The sequence below is a fragment of the Erythrolamprus reginae genome, chromosome 2, assembly GCF_031021105.1.
Source record: "Erythrolamprus reginae isolate rEryReg1 chromosome 2, rEryReg1.hap1, whole genome shotgun sequence".
In the NCBI taxonomy this organism is placed as follows: domain Eukaryota; kingdom Metazoa; phylum Chordata; class Lepidosauria; order Squamata; family Dipsadidae; genus Erythrolamprus; species Erythrolamprus reginae.
Window position 1 is genome coordinate 171,805,456 of NC_091951.1, and position 17,927 is coordinate 171,823,382.

Genomic DNA, 17,927 nt, shown 5'->3' on the forward strand with positions numbered 1-17,927 from the left:
AGTTGGGCTGAGAAAAAAATGACTGGTCCAAATTAACCCCTCGGGGATGGGACTTTTTGCCTCTGCCAGTTGGATGAAGCTCTTTCCTCCGCAGCAGCTGATCGGCCGCTGCCTTCTCTCCCTCGCCCAAAGGCCCCTAGCTCTTGGCCCCAGCCCTTTGGTCACAAAAATCCAAATTCAGCCACAGCCGATCAGCTGCTGCGGAGGAAAGAGCTTCATCCAACTGGCGGAGGCTTAATGTCCTAAACCCTAACCCCTCTGTCTTTCATGCCTATGAAAGACTAGAACACACAGTCCCCTAATGTTTAGCTTGGTGTGCCTTAATTACTACACCAATCTTAGCTGGTTCTCATTCTAGTATCCCCCTCCCCATCCAACCACCAGAATTTTTTTAATGATTCAAAACCAGTAACTCCATCCAGCCTACCTTACAGGGTTGTTATTAATGGGGGAAAAAGGGGGAGGGAACTACTATGAATGACCATTTGAGTTCCTGAAAGAAAGACAGGAGGAAAATCAAATAAATAAACGCCTCAACTCAATCACTGACCACTAGCTGTTTAAGTGTAAATTAATGTTTTTCTCCCCTAAGCAAACAAGACATCTTATCTGAGGCCCTTGGCTACCTATTTTGTTTGGCTCCAAGTAAAAAAAATGCACCTTTCTTATTCATTTATTAACATTTTAACATACCACTTCACAGCACTCAGGTTAGTTTCCAACAATAAAATCGCAAATTAAACAGCATTAAAATATCGGTGCTAAAAAAAAATAGCCTTAAATACTGTCATCCAAAATTTAGAAATTTATATATCAACTCAGATAGAGACACTCAATTCTCAGGGCTGCCAAGTGAAACAAGCAGGCATTTTATATAAAGCGTATAAAAATACACTCCAAGAATGCATGCAGGTCTTTAGCTGTTTTCTAAATAATATTTTTTTAAAAAACAGATTCACGCCTCCCCCTTGCATATTTATTCCAAAGAATTGGTACCAGGGGCGAAACTCGATTTTTTTCCCTCTACCGGTTCTTTCCCTCCCAACTCCTGGAGGAAGGATACTGCAAAATTCCCATTCCCTCCTTACTCTGGGGCCAGTCAGAGATGGTACTTGCCAGTTCTCTGAACTACTCAAAGTTTCCCCTACCGATTCTCCAGAACCTGCTGCATTTCACCTCTGATTGATACTGATATAGAGCAGGCCTGATGAACCACATGCTCCAATGATAAATAGCTCCAGCACATAAAAAATTGGGACCAGTATTCTACCTGCAATCATTACCGAGCTCTCAGAACAGGAGTCACCTGCACTCATTTCCAAGCTCACCTAACACTCATCAGTGCTCTGCATCATACAATAAGGACTGTCACACAGAGACCATTACAGTCATCCAACTTGGGAACAGCAGGTGCACTACGAAAATCAGATTAGCTCCATCTGGAAACAGTCAGAGATGATTTACAGCTAAACCTGTGCCCTGGTGCTTCTAGTCACTGGCATCACATGCGGTTCCAGCAACAATCTGAAGCCAAAGAGCATCCTGGATATCTGCATATAGGCCTGTCAGAAGAATACCACCCAAACCACCACTAGAGTCAAGGCCAGTTCCTGGGTTCAAGAATTGCTCACCCAGAATTTCCAAACTTCTCTACATTGGTCAAGAAGCACCCAGCTTGACAGGGAGGAAGGATCAAGCAGGGAGTCTCTGAACAACCGCAAAAGGTTTAGGACTGGCCTCCTCCCCTTACTTTGGTCTTATTTTGGGGGGAACAGAGTAGGTGGGCAGGAACTAGGCAAGGACAGGAGCTCACCCCATCATGTGATGTTCAGGTTTCGAACCCAGGCTGCTGGCTTTGCAGCTGACAAGCCCAGCATCTTTACCACTCAGCCACCACTGTTATAAGCATGATTGGCAGAACATAATAAAGTACCCTGGTTTTTTTTTACCCTGTAAAAAAAGGGGTGGGCCTTCACAAAGTCATAGTTTGTTTTTCTTTTTTCTTTTCTATGAAAGCTCCCGATTACATTCTCTCTCTCTCTCCCTCCCTCTCTCTCTCTCTCTCTCTCTCTCTCTCTCTCTCTCTCTCTCTCTCTCTCTCACACACACAACATATACATCTGGTCACATTCCTGACACTCTCACACCTCACACACACTTACACACACAATGCCAGACGCTCTGACATAAAGCATATGACTGCGAAGTACAATGGAAGCATGCGAATGTAGATACATTTCATAATGGAAATTTTGAGCTCAGACGTGTATGCTCCTTAAACTCCAGAATATGCAATATGCCCTTGGAAGCAGGCCAAAATAATGTGGCATTTCTCTACTAAATCTTTTGCAATGTATTTTTTTTTTAAAGAAAAAACTTCCACTTCTTGGCTGTGATATTCTTGATACCTGTGTTAGTGGTGATAATCCCTATTGAAACAGGCTGCACTGAGAAAGCTGAACAGTCATTATTAAGCTATTTACTGAATTGCTATTCCCAGATCCTCTATCCTTAGCAATATGCTCCCTGTTACAGCAACCTGTAACAAAAGACAAAAAAATCCACCATGATAAAGATTCCCTTTTTTTTACAATTAGCGCTGCTGCAGACGCTTGGACTGGCACCCTCTGCTGGTTGAAAGCAGCAGGACCTGAGACTTTAGTTGCCATGTATTTTTTTGGAGGGGGGGGGAGGCGGAGAAAGGGGGAATGACAAAACACAACAGAAGGGGGACAACAACAGAAACTAGCTAAAGATAATAGTGGGGAGGAAGAGGCAGGAATCACGGAGACGGGCACACCAACACCTTACAAACCTAAGTAGCTATTTTGGGCTACGTCTCCAACAGTCCCGGGGGCCCGTTCGCTGGTACCTGGCGTTTTATAGACCAACTGATCAGGGTCTGAGCTATCAATGTTTGTCACAAACAATATCCCTGCAAGGCCAATGGAAGGAGAGAGAGAGAGAGAGAGAGGAGAGAGATGGTTAGCGGTATGAGAAAATTCGGGTGCCCAGGCAGGGAAACACCACAGAGCATTGGGCCTTGAGGGCTTGGGTTGTGCTCACACACTATTGTCTGGTTGGGCCCCAGTTACACATATCGTTGCCGATCAGACCATTTTACTTCCAAGATAGAACTGCCCAGGTCCAAAGAACGAGACAGCAGCAAATTAAATTAAAAAATTAATTTAAATTAATTAATTAAAAAATTTTACAATTGAAATTTACTCTCCCAATCAAGACAGAGTTTATGATGGTTATTGGCCAGTCTTTAGTTCTCCCCAGGTGAATTTTTGCTTCCTACCCTGCAGTACCCTGCCCTGTGATGGCCTGTCTGATTGCTCTGTAGTGTTTGGCCTGCTGGGCACAGCCCCGTACCGAGGTAGCTGTGAGCTGGCAAGGGGATGAGCGAGGGATCCTGGTCCTTTTCTCCCCCGGCTTCATACGGCCCATCGTCGTAGCGATTGAAATCCAAGACACTCAGCTCTGCCCGTATGGTCCCTGCCAAACCAAACACCTGTTAATAATGGGCAGAGTGAGGGAGGCATTGGAGAAAGCGTCCAGTCTTGCAGGATAGTAAGAAAGCAAAGATGTTGCTCAGATTCACCCTTCTGTGAGGGTGACCACAGGAGAGGCAACAGCTTGTTATCAAATCTACAGGGAGGATCTGGGCAAAGGCTTAAAATTAGGGTGCCCCCTAGAATAATGCTGGGAGCAAAGAGCAGAAGACACAATGAACATTTCCTAGGGACACTAAGCCCCAGAATTGCTTGTCACAAGCCCATTGGTTCCATGAAAGATCCTGGGACTTAGCTTGTCTTTGCAGCAGCTATATTTGGACCAGGACTCACTGCTCACAGTCACTCATGCCCTCATCACCTCGAGGTTCGACTACTGTAACGCTCTCTACATGGGGCTACCTTTGAAGAGTGTTCGGAAACTTCGTGCAGAATGCAGCTGCGAGAGCAATCATGGGCTTCCCCAAATATGCCCATGTTACTCCAACACTCCGCAGTCTGCATTGGTTGCTGATCAGTTTCCGGTCACAATTCAAAGTGTTGGTCATCACCTATAAAGCCCTTCATGGCACCGGACCAGGGTATCTACGAGACCGCCTTCTGCCGCACGAATCCCAGTGACTGGTTAGGTCCCACAGAGTTGGTCTCCTCCGGGTCCTGTCAACTAAACAATGTTGTTTGGCAGGACCCAGAGGAAGAGCCTTCTCTGTGGCGGCTCCGACCCTCTGGAATCAGCTCCCTCCAGAGATTAGAATTGGCCCCACCTCTGTCGTCAAGCGTGGGGGAACTGAAACATCTCCCCCTGCCTATGTAGTTTTCTGTGTATGATATGACTGTAAGTATGTTTTTTATATATTGGGGTTTCTTGTTTTTTAGACTTTTAAAATGTATTATTGTTATTTTAGATTCTAACTATTAGATTTGTCATTATATATTGTTTTTATCATTGATGTAAGCCACTCTGAGTCTATGGAGAGGGGTGGCATACAAATCTAATAAATAATAATAATGATGATAATAATAATAATAATAATAATAATAATAATAATAATAATAATAATATGTTGTGCTGTGCTGTGATGATTGTGCCCACGATCTAACAACAACAATAGCATTTAAACTTATATACCGCTTCACAGTGCTTTACAGCCCTCTCTAAGCGGTTTACAGAGAGTAAGTATATTGCCCCAACAATCTGCATCCTCATTTTACCAACCTTGGAAGGATGGTAGGTTGAGTCAACCTTAATTTGTATGCCGCCCCGAGTCTACGGAGAGGGGCGGCATACAAATCTAATAAATTGAATTGAATTGAGCCTACTGAGATTTGATATGCCAAATTGCTGGCATGTTGGTGATCAGCAGAAGTAGCTTGCAGAACTGGACTCTAACCACTGCACCACAGAGGTTCTATCTTTTCTTTCTGGCACAGCAGAATAGTCCTGCCAGTAATGGTCATGTTGGGTGGGTGGGTGGGTGAGTGAGTGTCAGATTATTCAGAAGCAATGCATTAGATTTGAAAACCCTCCACAAAATCCCTGTAGGATTGGAGGGTTAGGACAGTGTTTCCCAACCTTGGCAACTTGAAGATAATTGGACTTCAACTCCCAGAATTCCCCAGCCAGCATCCGCTGGCTGGGGAATTCTGGGAATTGAAGTCCAAATATCTTCAAGTTGCCAAGGTTGGGAAACACTGGGTTAGGAAATACACCCATCCAGTGCCATTCAGTATAGAAAATACAGAAACCGCCCATCCCCGCTGGCTTTCTATAAATCACTTAGGAGGACAAATTCCCATATTTGGGTACCAATTGATGAGGGTGTGAATGGTACCCACAGCATCGTATTTGTTTCGGGGAAAATATCTGCAATATCTTCAAATGGGGGGGGGGTACCGTATGATTGAGCTGCTTGCCAAGATGAGGGTCGGGACTACCTGACTTAACAATATTCTTTGTTGAAAGCAAAGACTTACCTTTCCAGTTGTATGTGCCAGGTGCCCCAAAGAGGATGTAATGCCTATCTTTCGTGAAGCCCGTGGCTATTCCCTGCTGGCAGTAACCAAACCGTTCGTGCCCCTGTTCGCGCCCTTGACAGAATTTCCACTCGCCACCATCCAGTTCATCGGCCACTTGCAGTCCTTCGCTGAGTACATAACAGCGGCCAATCACGTGCCTCGTCTCCAGAGATTCGTTCACACGGTTGCGTGCTTCATATAAGTGGGCGCAGGTCTGGGATTCATGGGAGGAGAAAAGAGACAGGGCAGAGAGAGTTAGAAAATATGTGTGGACACTGTAGACCAGTGTTTCCCAACCTTGGCAGCTTGAAGATATTTGGACTTCAACTCCCAGAATTCCCTAGCCAGCGAATGCTGGCTGGGGAATTCTGGGAGTTGAAGTCCAGATATCTTCAAGTTGCCAAGGTTGGGAAACACTGCTCTAGACAAGGGATGGCGAACTTATGGCACGGGTGCCATAGGTGGCACATGGAGGCATATCTGCTGGCACATGAGCCGTTGCATTTTTGGCTTCCAGAGAGCCTCATGGGGGATGGGGGAGAGCGTTTTTACCCTTCCCCTGCTCCAGGGAAACCTTTGGAGTTTGGGGAGGGTGAAACATGAGCCTACTGGGCCCACCAGAAGTTGGGAAATAGGCTGTTTCCGGCCTATAGAGGGCCTCCAGGGGGTGGGAGAAGCTGTTTTTGCCCTCCCCAGGCATTGAATTATGGGTGTGGGCATTCACGCATGTGCGAGAGCATGCACCCACATTCTTTCAGCACCTGAGGAAAAAAAGGTTCGCCATCACTGCTCTAGACACCCTGCACATACATTCGTTGTAGAAGGCATTAGGAGAATTCACGGACTTCCCTGGAATGTAACATTTCAAGCTAGGAGTGAGGTTCAGCCCATAAGCCCCTCTTTTGTACTGCCTAAGCAATGGGGGAAGAGCTTTAACCACTGGAAAACTGCATTTTCTTTTCCTACAATTGCTCAGGAAGCCCACATATCACATACACCTTAGCCCACATATCTTGACTAGAGTGATGTGTACTCTATATTCAGACCCACTTCATGGACATCGCTAGTGAAATACGTGACAAATTTGTCACTTTGTGTATGGACTTAAACATGAATAAAAATGATGTGTATTCTTTCCTGGAAGTTAATACTTCGAGCTATGAATAGGAGTTATGCCACAAGCCAACGTCTTCTTAGGACTGTGGCAGATAAGTTAGAGCTATACTTGAAAAATGTGCTCCTCCAATTAATTGATAGAGTTGAAAGCTGAAGTCTGTAAGTCAGGCCCTGTTTACCAGTGAAGTCCAAAAGAGTAGCCATCCCAAAATTTCAATAGCCACCTAATAACCAAGAATTATTGTCAGCACAGTCTTCAGAGAGGGGCGGCATACAAATCTAATAAATTATTATTATTATTATTATTATTATTATTATTATTGTTGTTGTTATTATTATTATTATTATTATTATTATTATTATTATTATTATTATTATTAATCTAAACTGTCCTCCTCACAGGAAATGTTCACATGGGTAGTTATTTCAAATGAGTAGTAATTTCTTTTGAATCGAGCTTGGCTTATCTATAACTTTATGGATATGGATTTTTTTTTCCTGATGACAAGCTAGACGTGTTTTACAATTGTCATCTTGTATTTTTAAAAACTTCTATCTGTTTTTTCCTAATATCCCCTTTCAAATAATAACAGACCAACCCTGCTCTACTTTTTAGAAATCAACCAGATACAGTACTTATAGTCTAGCTTTCCAAGCATAATGTCAATGTAGTATGTGGAAATCTTAGGTCCAGAAAGTTAGCTTGGTTTTCTGGGAAAATATCTGGACAGATTTAGGCTGAGAAAGTGTTTTCTTAGCATGTATTAAGTTATTTTCAAGGATTTCTAGGAAGACAACATATCTTTATATTACACCACTTGAGTTGTGCGAATGCTACCAAATGCTAGGTAGGTTTCTTTAATCTTCCCTGTGCACTCTAGTTTCAGCTATACAACTTTTCTGTAGCGAGGACACAATGTTAGAATATGTTTACATGATTTTATTCAACAACAGTGTGAAAGGAGCTTCCTTCACCCAGGATACCAAGTACAATTTTACCTCTGTGAACACAGCAAAAAAAAGCTTTCTTTCTAATTTTATCTTCCCAACTTCACTCTTCACCATCACAACCCATTTGAAATCTATGGGTTTCTCCATTTCCCCCAATCCATATGACTTACCTGTACTGGCTCCACAAATCTCTTTCCTCATAGCTGAGCATGCTACCTCCTCATAAACTTAGATTTATGAAATTTAGCTACACCAGGCTGGACCCTGTTAGGTTACTTGGCCAGAACCAAAGAGGTTAAACAGAATGACCACCCACCCATCCATTCATGGCCACTGACCACAATCTTTCCTCCGGGGCCTTGGCTGTTGACGGTAACACCCAGCCACTGGTTCTCCTTGCTCTCCTTCTTCAGGTCAACTGCAAAGTGGGGAAGAAATGGAGAGATATTAAGGAAGGAAGATTATTTAACCCTTTATTACTAGGGCACAAAGGACTTGATCTTTGCTTTACAACAAGTTGCAACAAATACAAGTGTGGCTAAGGCACAGACAGATAGTGGTGTTAAAATGCTTTTTTAATCTCTGAGCTGGCAGAAAACCCATGACAGTTTAATTAGATTAGATTAGATTAGATTTATTGGATTTATATGCCGCCCCTTTCCATAGACTCAGGGCGGCTCACAACAATGGTAAACAATACATAGTAACAAATCTAATATTTAGCAATCTAAATTACAGTTTTAAGTTAAAAAATCCAAAAGAACCCCAATATATAAAAAACAAGCACACAGTCGAATCATACACAGAAACTACATGGGCAAGGGGGAGATGTTTCAATTCCCCCCCTCCCTGACGGCAGAGGTGGGTTTTAAGGAGTTTCCGAAAGACAAGGAGGGTGGGGGCAATCCTAATCTCTGGGGGGGGGGGAGCTGGTTCCAGAGGGTCAGAGCCACCACAGAGAAGGCTCTTCCCCTGGGTCCCGCCAGACGACATTGTTTAGTCGACGGGACCCGGAGAAGGCCAACTCTGTGGGACCTAACCGGTCGCTGGGATTCGTGGGATTAATTGCCAAAATGGCCAAGGAGGGCAGTTTCCAATGACCAAAGAGGGCTATCTTGAGCAGCCAATAGGATTAGACCGGTTTCCTCCTGACTACATCATCAATGAAAAGCACTATCTTAAATCTGGAAGAGGTCCCACAGTTAGAGAGATATGAGGATATCTCTCCACGATTGACCTCTCCAGGTTCCTAAGAGGCCAGTAAGGGGCGTATATCAGTGCACTGATGTGCCTATCGTCCCCTGTCCAATTGTCTTTTCTTATCTCATATCTCATATATATTCTCTCCCTATCTCTTATATCATATATATTCTCTCCCTCCCATCTACTTCTCTTCTTTTTTACTTTCTATCGTTATATATATTACTTAATGTCTATTCTCTTCCATATGTATTGTATATTGGACAAAGAATAAATAAATAAAATAAAAAATATATATCCTTAGGATCAAATTAATAGCAATAGCATTTAGACTTATATACCGCTTCATAGGGCTTTTACACATGACTGACATGACAAAAAGGGTGGAATTTGTATCACGATGACGAGGTCCTGCTTTTATCGTTTTGATAAAAGCTTTTGATCCTGTATTGCTCCACAGCAAGTTCTCCTGTGGCAAGTTGCCCTGCAGAAAGTTGGCCATGGTGATATGGCTGCGAGTTAGTACATGGCAAGTTGTCCAATACTCATCCCAGACAACTGACTCCAGTTTAAGCCTGATCCAAATTAGAGAAAGAAGGTTGCTATGCGGAAGGAGGAATTAGTGGCCTTGGGCCAGATTACTTATGGGGCCGCCTTCTGCTGTATGAGTCTCAGCGACCGATTAGGTCCCACAGAGTGGACCTTCTCCAGGTCCGGTCAGCCAGACAATGTCACTTGGCAGGACCTAGGGGAAGAGCCTTCTCTGTGGTGGGCCCTGCTCTCTGGAATCAACTCCCCCTGGAGATTCACACTGCCCCCACCCTCCTCGCCTTCCGTAAGAGTCTTAAGACTCACTTATGTCGCCAGGCCTGGGGCAATTAAGTCTTAGCCCCCTGGCCAACGAAATGAGATATGATGTATGATTGGCATGATTGTTTTTAAATACTGGATTTTTAGATTGTAATTTTAAATTTAATTAGATTTGCCATTGTACTGTATTGTTATATTATATGCTGTTAGCCACCCTGAGTCCTTGGAGAAGGGCACCATATAAATGAATGAATGAATGAATGAATGAATGAATGAATGAATGAATGAATGAATGAATGAATGAGTAAGTAAGTAAATAAGTAAATAAGTAAATAAGTAAATAAGTAAGTAAGTAAGTAAGTAAGTAAATAAGTAAATAAGTAAATAAGTAAATAAGTAAATAAGTAAATAAGTAAATAAGTAAATAAATAATGCTGTTCCATACCTCCCTCATCAATGGGCACGCGCTCGCAGTCCTTAGTTTCGTAGGTCAAAGGACAGGCATACAAGCCACCCGTTCTTTGGGCCTTTTGATCGGGCAAAGCAGTAGCCTGGGGCGCTCCCACCAACAGCCTGAAAGAAATGGAGGAGAAAGTTAGAGGGGCTGAAAGAAGATGGGAAGGGGCAAAGATGAGAGAACAGGTGAACTTTTTACTGAGTGCTCTGCATCTGGACAGCTGTGGCCGGCCAGGTGAAGCATCTGGTTCTTTAGCCAAGCCTTTTGTTGAATATGGGCTGGCACTTCGGTCCTTTGCATTGCTGCTGCCTCATAAAATGGATTCTTAAACCTCTTGTAATTTCGCCAAGTATCTTCTTCACGGTTTCGTTTTTGGCATCTCGTATTCTACTGCACTGGATTATTTTTAATAATGAAAAGCAGATTGTCAGTTGTATAAACAAACGAAAGTGTTGGGTTTTTTTTTAGTTTTTAGGGGGGGGAAACGTACTGTATAATGGAAACAGATTAATGCAAAAAGAAGCATCGGATAAAAAGAGAAAATGGGGCATCAGAACTAAAAGAAAGCGAAAGATCTGCAGGTTAGGAAAGAAAATAAGGGAAAGATTGAATTATGGGTTTTTTAAAAAAATGAATGAGTACCGGAAGAGGGAACTTTTTAAAAATATATTTTTTAATTGGTTTTGCACATAAGGTTACATAAAACAAACATAAAACAGTGCACAGTTCATGTGCCCATCACCCGACTGACAATCCCACCACCACCACCACCAATTGCGGGGGTTTCAAATATTTACTAGTTTTTATATATATATTATTTCCTTAACTCTACTTTGCATTTGTTATTATTAAAAGAGTGATTGGAGTTTATTTTTCACATTTTCGTCACAGATTCTACTCAGCATATAACCTTTCACCTTATTCCATCGTGCCATCAGCTTCTCCAGTTTATTTTCATCAAAGTTGTTTAATCTTATTTCCATGAGAAATAAGGAAGGGAAATAAGGAAGAGGGAGATTATGATCCCGCTATATAGAATGCTGGTGAGACCACATTTGGAATACTGTGTTCAGTTCTGGAGACCTCACCTACAAAAAGATATTGACAAAATTGAACGGGTCCAAAGACGGGCTACAAGAATGATGGAAGGTCTTAAGCATAAAACATATCAGGAAAGACTTAATGAACTCAATCTGTATAGTCTAGAGAACAGAAGGAAAAGGGGGGACATGATCGAAACATTTAAATATATTAAAGGGTTAAATAAGGTCCAGGAGGGAAGTGTTTTTAATAGGAAAGTGAACACAAGAACAAGGGGACACAATCTGAAGTTAGTTGGGGGAAAGATCAAAAGCAACATGAGAAAATATTATTTTACTGAAAGAGTAGTAGATCCTTGGAACAAACTTCTAGCAGACGTAGTTGATAAATCCACAGTAGCTTAATTTAAACATGCCTGGGATAAACATATATCCATCCTAAGATAAAATACAGAAAATAGTGTAAGGGCAGACTAGATGAACCATGAGGTCTTTTTCTGCCGTCAGACTTCTATGTTTCTATGTTTCTATGATTTCAAAATGAATGTGATCCACCATGTACCAGTACCAGTTCTGTAATGTCCATTTTATAGACTCTTTCCAACCCAATACCACTACCGCTTGAGCGCTTTCCAGTGCTGCAGCTTTTATTTCTTTAAAATCTCTTAGTTCTCTTTGTTTAATTAATATCGCTATTTCTTTTGCAATTATCCAGTTAATATTAAGCATTTTATTTATTTTGTTCTGCACTTCCTTCCCAAATTTCTGAACTTCAACACACTCCCAGAACATATGCATGAAAATTCCTTTCTTTTGGCAACCATGCCAACAATTACCTTTCCCTTTCCAGGAAGAGGGAACTGAAATCGTTATTGTGATGGATCTAAAGATGTGAGAGAGGGAAACAAGGAAGGCTAAGCAGCACACTTGGGAGCCAGATTTTTGCTGAGCTGGCAAAAGCTGCTCTTCTCCTTTCCCCTTCACACCAAGCCACTGCGACCTTGAGCATTCCCCCTTCTGACATTAATGTGCTTCTGAAAAGATCAATTAGTTAAAGAGAGAATAAATTCTATCCTAGGCATTTTTGTCAGGAGCACATATAAGGGGGAGGGAGGAGAAGGAGGCAGTGAACAGCTGGTGGGGAGATATTCATGCCCTTTTGCCTCCAGCAGATGCAGGGCCCACTTCAGCCCTTGACCACATGTCACCTGTTCCTGTATCTCCATCACAGCTGTCCTTTCCCTCCACAACCACAGGATTCCTAATGAGGGGCATGATGTCACTTGGAACAGCCCACAACCCATTTCATGCTTGCATTCCTAACCAAAACAGCTGTATTTCTGCTTGTGGTCTACCAATTCCCAAGACAAAATTTCACCCACCAAGAGTCCCCACGCTGAATCATGTTCGCAGAATCCTTTTCTTTTTCCAAACTATTATGTTTCACATTAGTGCTATTTACCGTATTTTTCAGAGTATAAGACGCACCGGAGTAGAAGATGCATCTTAGTTTTTGGAGAGGAAAATAGGGAAAAGAATCTGCTTAACAGATATTTATCTGGCTAGCATCTTTAGTCTGGTCAATTTCAGCACATTATTTTATCCCCTGGTTAGGGATTTAAAAAAACCTTATTTGGGGAGAATAGCAATGAAAGACCTTGCAAGCCGGTAAAGAGCTTGGAATATCATTAGCACCTGGTTAGGGCTGGAAAGAAACTTATTTGCAAGTTAGAGCATTGAAAAAAACTATGCTAAGATTTAGGGCTTGGAAAACATTCTTTGCAGAGAGAAACAATGAAAGAGCCTGCAAGGTAAGAGCTGAGAAGATCGTTAGCACCTAGTTAGGGTTGGGGGGAAAAAGCTTCAAAAAAAGCTCTATTCAGAGTATAAGATGCACTTGAATTTTCAGCCTCTTTTAGGGAGGAAAAAGATGCGTCTTATACTCCAAAAAATATGGTATTTGTTGTCACCGGCTGAGTTCACACATCTGTGTTAAGGCATAATGACACGACAGGTTTATTTGTGATTTATCATGTTGTGTGGAGGAAGCCATTCAATGAAATATGGATAAGCTACCCTTATTCCTGTTCGTGTGTCACCCTTAAATGAGAAAAGGAGAAAATCAGAATGCTGCAGGACAGAGGCATGAGTAAATTATTAGCCTAAATCCCAGCTGGGTCATCCAAATACCATGGTTGCTGGAGGTTTAATCCCCCTGGTCCACTGCAGAAACGAAGTCAAAATCTTGAAGAACAACAGCTTCATTGTCTTTCCATTCTCTTCTACGTTTTTGCTCCCTTTTTTGGCACACAAAAATTAGGTTTAGGTGACTAATCTCTTTCTACAGTGAGGTTCAACCTGCTTGGCCCACTGCAGATGTGTAACCATCCCTGAGCCCCCACCCTGAGTGAAGATGATAGCTTCCCAGTCTCCTTTCCAGCAAGTGGGAAGAACTGAAAATGGACACAGCCCTTCTTTTACCAAGACACTGGCAATGCTGCAGCTGTTGCTTCACAGATAAGTCAGTTCCCTAGTGAGTGGGTAATTCGGACAGCTTGACACTAAACCAGCACATTCGTTCTAATCCGTGGTACTTTGGTTTTGTTTGCTCAAAGCTAGTTTCGTTTCCTCTTGCCAAATTTTCTCAGGAAAGGCAAAGCACATCACTTAAAATGGGTTGCAAGACTGGAAATGAAACTATCACAAATGTTGTCAATTTTAGGCTTTGTCTTTCTTTTCCCCCTAACCCTGGTTGGTTGCAATGTCATTTTGGACAATTGTCATGGAGGATGCCAGTTGACTGTGCTTGGCTGGAGCCTTTGCATTTGACCCTGCAGGTAAAATATTCATAAGAGTCACTATGGCTCAGCAGCAAGTGATATAGGAATAGAGGAGGTGGTTGGGTTTTGAGACATGAAACAAAATTTCTCTTGTCTTTATTTCATGCACGTTTTAGAGAGTATGCAGATATCTCTAGAACTGCAGCAGTTTTGCAGAAGTCCCAAGAGGAGAAACAATAAAACCAGCTGTAGCTTTGCCTGCACAATTATGCACGTACCAAACAGAAGTGCCCACAAATCTCAGAAACATCTCAAATTTGTTCTCTGCAAAAAGCGCAAACCCACAGAATCCTCTTCTCTCTCTCTGTCTCCGTGTCTGTCTCTCTCTTGTGCTGCTGGCTGAATTAGCCATTCACAATTGAGGAACAGTGGACAGAAGAAGGCCCAGCATATGGACATTTATATGGATTCATTTAATTAGACTGGAGGTCACCGGATGAAATAGAAAATCATTGCAGGAGGGGGGAAAAGACTGATTGTCGCTACAATAAAATGAATGGGAATCTGATGTATAAGCCACGCCAACAGTGTGGTAGTAAAAAATTTGGTAGCCCTTCACTGGTTATTGCTCATATCAGTTACATTCAAGAAGCCCATCATTGTAACTTTCTGGGCATTTCAAAACCATAGTTTGGAAAATAGAAATATGGGTATCTTAATTGGAGAAAATGTGGCATGAGTACCTGCCAAAATTTAATGCCCTATATAATTGCTTATATAGGGCATTAAACTTGACTCTGAGGCAACATAGGAGAGGATTTAGGGCAAAAAGCTGTGATACATATGTTGGAAAAGGACACTGAACAAAGCAACACCCACCAATCAAAATAACACATATAATGACTAAAAACCGTAGGACATTTCCCAATAAGCCTGTGGGTAACTGAGCCCAAATGCTTTCCCACCAAGATCCTAAAGTATCAATTTTCAAATCAGAGGCCAAATTGTTTAAAATATTGAGCTGGTGCTGGATAGTTCATGACTCATCTGAAAAGCAGTCCATCAAGACTTTCACAACTTAAATGTTGAAGCAAAAGCAATAGCAGCACAATTTTATAAAATAGCCTTTCTCAAATCTTGCAGCTCATGGTTAATTACTGAAATGCCTAAAGAAATGGCATTAATTGTTTTTGCTAAATTGCACGAGCGGCAAGTACTGGCATACCCACTATAGACACAGCCACCAGCACTATATCCCGTGGTACTTCTACTTACGTTCCGTGACCAGGTTCTTGAGTAGAAACGTTCGTAAGTAGAAGCAATTTTTCCCATAGGAATCAATGTAAAAGCAAATAATGTGTGCAAACCCATTAGGAAAATCCAAAATTTTAAGGCTTAAAAAAAAAAGCAGCAGGTGGATGAAGCGAAGGCAAACTGAGTGGAAACAGGCAAATGGAGTGGAAAAAGGCAGCGAGGAGAAGTGCGGAATGGAGGACCTAATGAAGGCAAACAAGTGGGGATGAGCAGCGAAGGAAGCATCTGCCCAAAATTGCTTCCAAAACTATCCCTCCAGACGCTTCCTTCGCTGCCCCAAATCGCTTCCTGCAGCAAAGGAAGCGTTTGGAGGGGTGGTTTTGGAAGCGATTTGGGGCAGCGAAAGAAGTGTTTGGAGGGGTGATTTTGGCAGCGGAATGGGGCGAAGGAAGCGGTAGACGAGGGGGAACTTTGGCAGCGGGATGGGGCGGTTGCGGGGAGCAGAGGAAGTGGAGGGCAAGAGGGAAAAGTGGCAGCAAAATGGGGCAGCTGCAGAGAGCTCCTCCTCCGTTTTGGCCCCTGCTCACAGCAGCAGCAGCAGCTAAGAGAGAAGCAAGGGTTCATAAGTAGAAAATGGTTCGTGAGTAGAGGCAAAAAAATCTTGAACACACGGTTCGTATCTCGAAAAGTTCATAGGTAGAGGAGTTTGTAAGTAGAAGTACCACTGTATTCCGCTTTATTAAGTAAGGCTGCTTCTGAGTCACAAGTGCTATCCAGCGTGACCCGACACTGAGAACTGCTCAAGTGAATTTGTTGTTTGAAAAGCAAAACAGGAATCAGCCGGCTGAGGAAACACTGTGCTTCACTAATATTAGCAGGGATATAATTAAAAGTTTCTTGACCACATGTAAAAGGCTTCTGGAAGGATTTGAAAATTTACCTTTGCCGGAAGGTCTGGGACCACCGAACTTTAACATCTAGCCCCAGCCTTTAATATGACTGTGGGGTGAATGAATAGGGCTGAATGATTTTAAATTTGGGGGCTTTAGGTTGTTTTAAATATTGGATTTCTGAACTGTTTTTTGTATATATTTTGTGAGCTACCCTGAGTCCTCAGAGAAGGGCAGCATATAAGCCCGATAGATAGATAGATAGATAGATAGATAGATAGATAGATAGATAGATAGATAGATAGATAGATGATAACCAACCAACCATCCTTGCGGTAGCCACACAGAGGCAAAATTAAAGGAAATCTCCTCAAATACAGTGCAATTTAAATTAGGTGAGTTAATGCGAAGACAATTAGTTTTTTTTAACTTGAAGATGTACAATTAACTTTTTTTGCACAGGTTATATTTGCAGGGATTGCTACCATCGGGGTATACAAAGCAATTGCATCAGGGGATAAATAATAAGCAACCCCCAGTTAGATACAGTCCCATAATTAAAATTCCCATTTAATAAAAATCCACCCAAGCCAGGGAAGTTTTGAAGCTATGCTGACTGGAGAATTCTGGGAGTTGAAGTCCACAATTCTTAAAGTTGCCAAGTTTGAAGACCTCTGCACTATTGAGACAATCAAGAATTGTCATGTGCTGCAAGAACACTCTTAAATCTGGATGGCCAGTTAAGAATAACACTCAAAGAACAGGTTGAAAAGTGGCTTAATTTTCTCACATGATATCAAACTGTTTGCTTAATTGAAACCACATCAAACCAAGAGATAAAAGCAGCAAGTCACACCTTCAGGAAAACTCAATGCAAGATGAGGAATTTCAAAGATACGGAAATATCCAGTATTAAATTCCTTTCAGACAATTAACCAAAGGGAAACAAAAACAAATGTTTAGCTAAAATACTGATTTCCTGGAATAGAGGAAATTGCTAGAAGTCATGACAATGAAGTTATAATAATTTAATGGAAAGTGTCTTGATGCCAATTTCTTCATTTTATTGGCCTTCCGGAAAGCCGCAAAGACCTGGATTTTCCAATAGGCCTGGGGCCACTGACCTCAGGGGGATGACTAGTGAGGTCAGACCATTAATGTATGGATGGCTGCAATCATTTTAAATTGAAATGCTTTGTTCGTTTTTGTTGTGAGCCACCCTGAGTCCCTAGGGCCTAGGGAGTTGGGAGGCATAGAAATATATATAGACAGACAGACAGACAGACAGACAAACACATAAAATATATTCTCCCCTCTTCATAGACTCTGACAAGCTGATTTCCCATTAGGTGCTTTCTCTGTTTCTTAGAATAGAATAACAGGGTTGGAAGGGACCTTAGACGTCTTCTAGTACAACCCCTTGCTTGGGCAGCAAACCCTACACCACTTCAGACAAATAGTTGTCCAACCTCTTCTTTAACTGCTGTTCTGTTCGGGTCTATTTGACCCGAAGCCAAGTTTGAGTCCCTGTAAAAATTTTCCCCTGCATATCTGAAACTTGAAATTTCATGACTATTCATCATTTCAGGGGTTCTCTCTATGAGAATTTTTTTGGGGGGCTGGGGGGCTTAGTTTTTGCTGGGCAAAAAAAGTTAAAAATCTTCTGTTCCCGGGTCACCCTGACCCGGACCGAAAACTCTTCATTTGCAGTGCTTATGTTTGGTCTTTTTGAAAGCTTTTTTCACTTGGAAAGTAGTCTGAACATTTCTGCACACAATGATATGAAAATTGAAATGAAAAAAGTAAATCTTATTGGTTTATTTTGCTGATATAATGCAGCCCCCCCGTTTTTGTGAAGGTTTTTTCAATTTATGGATAGTTTTGCTTGCAAAATG

At 42.1% G+C, this 17,927-nt stretch overlaps 1 protein-coding gene across 4 annotated transcripts in view; it reads right to left on the reverse strand.

Annotated features, from left to right (window-relative positions):
* ITGA7 (integrin subunit alpha 7) overlaps nt 1-17,927 on the reverse strand; it is an 82,809-nt gene that overhangs the window by 37,748 nt on the left and 27,134 nt on the right. The window contains exons 2-5 of one of the 4 annotated variants that reach the window (XM_070740430.1): nt 10,057-10,184; nt 7,940-8,019; nt 5,493-5,748; nt 3,379-3,501 (exon numbers count right to left, since the gene is read on the reverse strand). In XM_070740430.1, coding sequence (XP_070596531.1) covers nt 3,379-3,501; nt 5,493-5,748; nt 7,940-8,019; nt 10,057-10,184 — 587 coding nt within the window. Of the gene's footprint in view, nt 1-2,815; nt 2,936-3,378; nt 3,502-5,492; nt 5,749-7,917; nt 8,020-10,056; nt 10,185-17,927 lie in introns of those variants that run through there. The other 3 variants (XM_070740431.1, XM_070740432.1, XM_070740433.1) reach the window with 3 other exon arrangements.